The sequence below is a fragment of the Diospyros lotus genome, chromosome 6 (genome assembly GCF_014633365.1).
Source record: "Diospyros lotus cultivar Yz01 chromosome 6, ASM1463336v1, whole genome shotgun sequence".
In the NCBI taxonomy this organism is placed as follows: Eukaryota; Viridiplantae; Streptophyta; class Magnoliopsida; order Ericales; family Ebenaceae; genus Diospyros; species Diospyros lotus.
In genome coordinates, this window is record NC_068343.1 from 1,716,794 (window position 1) to 1,724,935 (window position 8,142).

At 32.0% G+C, this 8,142-nt stretch overlaps 1 protein-coding gene across 1 annotated transcript; it reads left to right on the plus strand.

Moving 5' to 3' along the window:
* The first annotated feature begins 534 nt into the window (after nucleotides 1-534).
* On the plus strand, nucleotides 535-3,245 carry LOC127803389 (uncharacterized). The gene has a single exon (XM_052339584.1). The coding sequence runs from the start codon at nucleotides 606-608 to the stop codon at nucleotides 1,989-1,991; it is 1,386 nt and encodes a 461-aa protein (XP_052195544.1). The 5' UTR covers nucleotides 535-605; the 3' UTR covers nucleotides 1,992-3,245.
* The last annotated feature ends 4,897 nt before the right edge of the window (nucleotides 3,246-8,142 follow it).

An 8,142-nucleotide genomic window follows, 5' to 3' on the forward strand; every position in this document is an offset into this window, starting at 1 on the left:
CGTCGGGCCACCATTCGTATGCCATGCAGCGACTGGTAAGTAAGTAGTAATAGCTGGACGGCCCAACCATATGGTAACGGCCACCTAATTTTGTGTCAGCTTTATATATATATATATATATTAAAAATTAATAGTATATTTATAAAATTATTAACTATTATTTTCATTGGTCCTTCTATCAATTTATGTTCAGTTTTTTATTTAAATAAACAAAAATCTTAGCTTATAATTATAATTTGTTTATTTAAACTCCCAATTTGTAAAGATTAAGTTTTGATGTAATAGAATTCTGTTAATAAAGTAATTTTTTATTATATATTTTATTTAAAAATAAAATTAATTACTATATTAAGATTTATTTTATTACTAATTTTATTACTATATTAAGATTTATTTTAATTAAAATTTATTAAAAATTTAAAAATAAATTGCATTTATCAAATATTATTTAATAAATTTTTATTTAAAATTCTTTTATTGAATGGACCATCCTATCCTATATATATATATTTAAAAAAAAAGACTCTAAGAGAGACGAAGAAGCCAACTTCAGTTTTGAGCCAAGAAGGAGAGAAGTGGAGTGGCATCCAGAAGAGTCCAAAGCCATGGACGCCATCCTCGGTGACGAGCTCCTCGACGAAATCTTCAGACGCCTCCCGCCGGCGTCTTCCTCCGCCGTAACCCTAGTCTCCAAGCGGTGGCTCCGCGTCTACCGCTCCTCCAAGACCTGCCTCTCCCTCCGTCTTTCGATTCCCTACTCTTCGACTCCTCTTCTCTCCTTCCTCTCTCACTTCCCCTTCCTCTCGTCTCTCTCTCTCACCGCCGGCGGCGACTCCTCCGATCGCCTCATTCTCTCCGCCGCCTCTTCTTGTCCCAATCTCCGCCAGCTCCGGCTTTACACCGCTCCTGTCTCTGTCGTCCCTCTGCTTTCTCTCTCCACCTCCTGCCCTCACCTCACCTCTCTCTCTATCGTCCTCTCTCGGCCCCTCTCTTTTCGATGGCTCCTCCTTTTCCACTCCCTGAAAGAACTCTCCGTCGTTCTCACCACCGTCGCTGGAGGTTCCGATTCCTGCCAATTCACGTCCAACTTTCAAATAATGTGCGGAGACTTCGACGCTGAACTGGAATTAGAGAGCCTCGGATTGTCCGGAATCCAGAACGGCGATTTCGGCCTTGATTGGCTATGGAGGAGCTGCAAAAAGCTTAAGAAACTCCAATTGCGGAGTTGCGAGTGTATTTGCTATGACGACTCGTCACTTTCCTCGTTTGTCAACTGCTTAAATGGCCTGCAAGAAGTTGAATTGAGGGCTTGTAGGGCCATAGTCGATGAGGTTCTATCCAATTTGGCACAGAGTTCTGCGTCTTTGAAATCTCTTTTGGTGTACGATGGTGGTAGTAGAGACGGTTTACTCCAATTCATAACTCAAAGCCAGTGCAACTTGCAGAAACTTGATTTACGCTTGCCTCTTGACCTAGACAACGATCACTTATTCGCTGTGGCAGATAATTTCAGGGGATTATCATGTCTTAAGCTGCAGAGTTGTTGTTTTGTTACTGGTGAAGGGATCAAGGCCATTTGTATAGCCATGAAACATGACCTTGAAGAACTGGCATTGATAAACTGCGATGTGGTTGAAAGAGAACCAGGGTTGCTGACCACGTTGGGGCAAAATTTGAGGCGGCTGAGGACGTTGGACTTGTCTTACAATGAAATGTTAGTCGATAAGGAATTCACATCTATGATTGTTTCTTGCAGCAGGCTGAGGGAATTGAAGTTAAGGGGGTGTAAAAGGTTGACTAATTTGTCCACGGTTTCAATGGTCAAACATTGCAGGCATTTAGAGAGTGTAGATATAATGCTTTGTTCCGGGATTGAAGCGGAGGCTGTTGAATTACTTGTTCTGAATTCTCTGCAATTGAGGGAGGTTCAGGTAGAGGAAAGCAAGCTTTCAGATGTTGCCAGGAAAAGGGCTGCAAATAGGTTGATCTGACTTGTTGCTTTAAAGATGATTTAGCAGTGCGAGCACATAAAAAGGACTACTGAATCATTGATTTGATTTATAATTCCGGATGAATACAGGTATAAATTCCTGTACTTATTCTCAGATCAATTGCCAGTGTTTCTAATTTATGTTGTGTCTGAGATAGAAAGAGCCGTTTCCTCTGCTCTGTCAATAATATTGTTTTTCCCTATGTAGGATACTGTATTTATGTACACACATCAATCCTGTACTCTCCAGTTTTTATTCATTCATTGACATTGATGGGTTTTAGGTAGATAGAATGCCTTTTACTATCCCACAAACGAAACATTGATAGATCATGCTTACCATCCATTAGTGAACACAGGACTATTGTGTGATGTTGAGAGGAATTGTTGGATGGAAGGGAGAAGCCTTTTGTAGACGTGCTAACCATGATAGGTCCGCAAGAGAAGAAAATATTCTGTGCAATTATTATGATAGCACCGTGTCGTGGTATTATAATAATTTAGTTATAGCTTGCCATTGTATATAGAAGAATAAGTCTTTCCATATTTGCAAGAGACAACGGGGGTTGAGAACACATCTTTTGTGTTGGAGTTTGATAGCAATTGTTGTCAAGTCATTTCAGCTGCCTTGGAAGTAGTTTGGAGGTTCCAATGGGTAGCGCAACGATCGTAGGTGAAGTAGTTGACAAACTCATGTGAACTCAGCTTGTGTAAAACTTGCAAGTATTGGAGTAGCAGTAACATGACATGGAACTCGTGACAATAACAATGACAACAATAAAAAATTTTGATCCCATTAAATTTTGTTGGTTGTATGAACTTTATTAGTATTACAATTATCTTTATTCGTGACAGGTGACAACGTCTTGTGTATGGTTATTATTATACATCATTTCACATGTAAGAGTTGTTGTACCCAAACTTATTGATCTTCCCATCTATTATTCACTAATAGACGGGTTTATTAGTCTTCTTTGATGACTTCACAATCTTGTAACTTATATAGGTGGAACTTAGAACAAAGAATAAAACTTTGTTGTGGTATCAAAGATAAGCATTGCTTTGAGGCCGGTGCTTCCATAGAAGTGAGAATCTATCCCAACATGACTAAATAAATCAAAAAATTGAATTACGTGAAAATAAAAAAAAATAAACAAAATTCGTAAAAATCAAACTAACCAAATAAACTCAAAAAATTACCGAACAAATCGAATTAATTTTCGGCCTCATTGTTACCGCTAGCCACCCAACCGACTAGTGATTCCAATGATCGGAATCGATTATCGGATTCTCTCAACCGTGATAGGTCATGTATTCAAAAATGAGTTTGATCTAATGATTAATTTTTTGTAGATCTAAAATTAATTTTATTATCAAAATTGATTTATGGAAAAAAAAATGATGCCCACCGCTCATGGTGGATTCGATGATCGAAATCGACCATCAGATTAGTCTTTAACTTAACGATCTACATATTCAAAAATTAAAAGGATCTAATAGTCGAATTTTAGTAGATTTAGATTTTAGCATAGAATACTGGTTCAGGAGAATGTTGTCAAAAACTTATTGAAATAGCTTAAGCCCATATACCGTAAATCATTGAAGGCAATAGAGGCGATGGTGGCTGTTGAAATGGCATCGATAGGCAAGCATGGTGGTGCAAATTATGCAATGGAGCCAGGGACTTGTGGTGGGAGGAATAGTCAAGAAAAGAGAGAGATGCTAGCAGAAATGGTTGATGGGAACAAGGTTGGTTGTCATTGGCATTGGAGGTAAAGAGGAAGGGTCAATGTGAGCGTTAGAGGGAGCAATGGATCTGTTGGAGACAATTAATGGGAGACAAAGAGGAAGAGTTGAGTGAAAGGGAAGGCCCAAGGACCCAATCATTGTTTTGAGCCTTCCATTCCTTTGTTCTTTTATACTAGGCCAAAAATGGCGTTTTTTTAACTTCAGTGAGTTTGGTTATTTTTACCTCAAAAATTGAATCAAAATGAAATTTAAACAAAAAATAAAGCCAAACCGAATTTTTATGAAAAAAATAAATTGAACTAATTACTTCAACGATTAGGTTAAACCAAAATTTTGTAGACTCCTGCTGCAGATTGCTTTCTTGCAGAGTTTCAAGGGGAGATGGTTTGGTTTGCCTTGCCTTGCCTTTTTTATTTTTTTAGGCTATTAGGTGTACTTTAGCATGGGAATTAAGGAAACCAAATTGGAATTCAATATTTTATCCTATTTGGGGATTCTTCCGAGCCCAAGTTCTTCGAGAATTCTCAAGTGCTCTTTTGTAGAACCTTTTCTTATTCTTTTGGGCTTCCTGGGTGAAGTTCTTAATCTGGATTTGGCCCGTAAACGTTCTCTGGCCCAAAATCTTATTAACCCAAGGCCCAATTTGCTGCCCCAGACTCACGGCTCGGGGCCTATATTAGGTCAAAGTCAAACCACTTACGGCCCGTTTGGTTGTAATTTTATGAAACTTGTTTCTTTGTTTGAGTCTTTGAGAACTAGATGTCGTCGAGTGGTTGCACTTCTAAACCTTGGAACTGCTGTAGACTAGGTAAGGGTAGATTTATTTCACTCATTTTTTTGTATTTTAATATTTTATTAATTAATAATAAATATATCGTATTTTAAAATATTTTTTTAATTTATAAAAATATTTAAATGTTGAAAATCAAGTGCAATGTACCTTAAATGGTGCGCATTCATTAACAAAATCTTGTCCAAAATACAAGTATATTTAATTTTTTTTACCATTGCTATTAAGGTAGCATTTGTTAAAATAATTAAGATAAGATTATATCAAAATAAGGTTGTAATGTTTTCCGAATTAAGATATAAAAAGTCAAGATAATCATAGGAAATATTTTAAGATTTTTATCAAATTGTTTGTTAATTGTTTTAGAATATATTAGAGGGCATATGTGTTTTTTTTTTTATATGTAAAGTTCAATGTATGCTTGTTTGAAGAACAAAGAGATAAGCATATCTAAAAAATATCATGTAAGAAATTAGGTAATTTTTTTTTTTTCAAGAGTCGATAAATAAGTTTAACAAATACATTGAAAAAAAATAAAATCTAAAATACTTTTCATATTTTATCTTTTACGTTCTATATTTTAGTTAAAGACAGTAATTAAAACAATCGCAAGAATGATAATATTTTGTTTATTGGAATGGACATTAATAAGTAGTGGGTGGGTACACCAATAAATATAATTTATTTTTAGATAATGCATTTATCGTAATTTATTTTCAACATTAAAGAATTTTATTAGTTAATTAAATGATTTAACAATTTGTTTTTCATTAACTAATAAAATGATTAAATATTAAGAATAAAATATATTTATTATGCTTAATCAGTAGCTTTGCTGTAATAATAATAATAGTTGTCGTTAGGCATTAAGTAATTTAGCATAAGAAAATGGTTTGAAATTGAATATCCATTTGACTTTTAGATAAGGTGACATAATTAAAGCAAAGGAGTAAACTCCTGCTTTTACTTTATTAGGTCGACATTGCTTTGGGGCAACAGAGTCTCTATTTCATTTCTGTTTTGTTTGGGTAAAGAGAACAACAACAAACCTCTAAAGCTTACACCCCACTCTCCCCCCACACAACACACTTATAAAATTATAAATAAATCAATTACACTTTTTAATTAAGTTATTAATTAATTCTTAGGAATTATAAATATTTCTTATACATACATAACAAAAATGTTTATAATTTTAAAAAGTAATTCATATTTTTTTATACAAAATTATTATTAATTTTTTTAAAAATTTTATAATTTTATAAAATTTACATTAAAAACTAAATAATATTTAGAGATATTTATGAATTGACGATTGCATAAGATGTTTGTTGTCCACTCTTTAAGTATTTTTAAGTGACTAACTGAATATTTTCTTCACAAATATTTATTAATATTCGCGTTAAAAATTTTAAAATACATGAAAGTGAAACCTATGAAATTGATTGTGAACCTTTATTTAGTGAGTAATCACGTATCTTCATCATCACAGATGTTGACATTTTGGTCGAAAACTTTATAATACTTAAAGAGAAAAGACATATGATGATCGAAAATTTTTAAATTAAAGTGAAACGTCACGAAGATTTGTGTAATATTTGTATATATATTTTTTATTAGAAGAAATATAAATATATTAGTTGTTTAATTTTTAATATTTTTTATTATAAGACTCGAGATATACTCTAATATAAGTTGTTGACATTTTGTAAAATTTTTAATGAAATATTTATTTTTAAAAAATAATATTTTTATATATTATTTAAAAAAAAAGAGAGAGGTAAAATATATAAATGTGCGTAAAAAGAAACAAACAAAACAAACATTCTGGGTCGGTGGGTGGAAGGGAGGGAGGGAGTGGGGTGGGGACACCCATATAGATTTTGTCTGTTTCTGGGTGCGGTTCCAATAAAAACCTAACCTGGGATTGGTTTGAAGGTGCAGGGTCTGAAATAGAGGCCCGCCCGCCCGCCCGCCCGCCCGCCGTGAATATTTATGCCTTGCCAACCCACCCAAGACTTGTAGTAATTATTTATTCATTCATTCATGCTCCTTCATCGATGATGAGTCCATGAACCATCATGTATTCTGTACGGAATATGAGAAAAACATGATGCCATCTGTCCGTCCATAACATAACATTTGTTTATTTAATGCAGATAAATATAAGAGGACGGATTCGGGCTTATCTCTTCTCCTATTAACTCACGTCGAATAAATTCAACTTAAACAACAGAATAAGTCTTTAAAAGATTCAAACATACATACATAATAATACATTTAAAGTCGAGCATAGCAAATCTCAATTGAATAAGGATAAAACTTTCTTATTTGGGTCACCAAACAAATGGACCTAACTAGACTATTTTTTAAAAAAAAAAAAATTAATTTCAGTAATTATGTCAATTGATTTCACCATCAAACTATATATATTTCTTTATTCATTTCGATTTTGTTTTTTTTTTTTATAGGGATGGTATTTAAGATATAACCTATATAAATATATAATTATTTATTATTATTATTAATATAAGTGAAAGTTATTTATTATTAGGTGATGTTTGATTGAATCAAAATTATTATTAAAAATAAAAAACTAAATCATTATCCTAAGATGATTTCTCGTGCTCAAATTCATTATTTGAATTTTAATTGAGAAGCGCTATTAAAGTGTTTTAAATAAAAATTATTTTAACATAAATCTTATCTATCAACATGTATATTAATAGAATTTGTGTCTTACGTTAAAATAAAAAAATCATGTCTCACAATTAAATTTCATATTTTTTCCCCAACCCAAAAAGAAAAATAAATCTAAAAAATTACTCAAATTAGGCGGTTGAGGAGGTATATATATTTGATCAAATATATATTTTAACTTTTGTATTTGTATGTATTTTTTATTTAAATATTTAATTTTTTTATTTTAAAAATACTCATGAACCATACAATTTCGAATCAATTATACTCTTAATTTTTTATTATTTTAATTATAACCATAAATTCATTATTCTCAACAAATTTATAAAGATATGTAATTGACTCGAAATTATATTGTTCAGGAAGGTAATTAAAAAATAAAAAATTTAAAATTACAATTAACTCTAAATTAAAAATTCAAGAATATCTTTGAAATAATAAAATATAAATTACAAAAATTAAAAAATATATTTTGCCATCTATATTTATATCCTCCCACTAATATTGGCTCTGGGAGCCGTAATCTCACAAGTCCATGTCAGCAGCTCACTAAAACTCCACGTCAGCATGAGCAGGTGAGATGGACAAGTTATGTCCATTTTGGTAATTTGAAGAGCACCGGTAACCATGGTCTGATGACTATAACCCCTTTCGGGCCTTCTCTATATTCAGAAATACAAACGATTTCTTAAATTATAATTAAATTATTATGCATTTTAAATTATTTAAAATATAATTTATTAGTCTAGATGGTCTGAGCAATTTAAAGAAACACAATATGATACATTAATATACAAAAACATTTTAATTTTTAAAATTATTAAAATTTATGAATAATAGTTAATATAATCATGTATATTTATAATTTTTTACTTTATTTTAGAATCAATTAAAATTTATAATTTTATAAATA

Bases quoted from the DNA above. Each gene is read 5' to 3' on its own strand.
- LOC127803389 (XM_052339584.1), top strand. From the start codon at position 606: ATGGACGCCATCCTCGGTGACGAGCTCCTCGACGAAATCTTCAGACGC.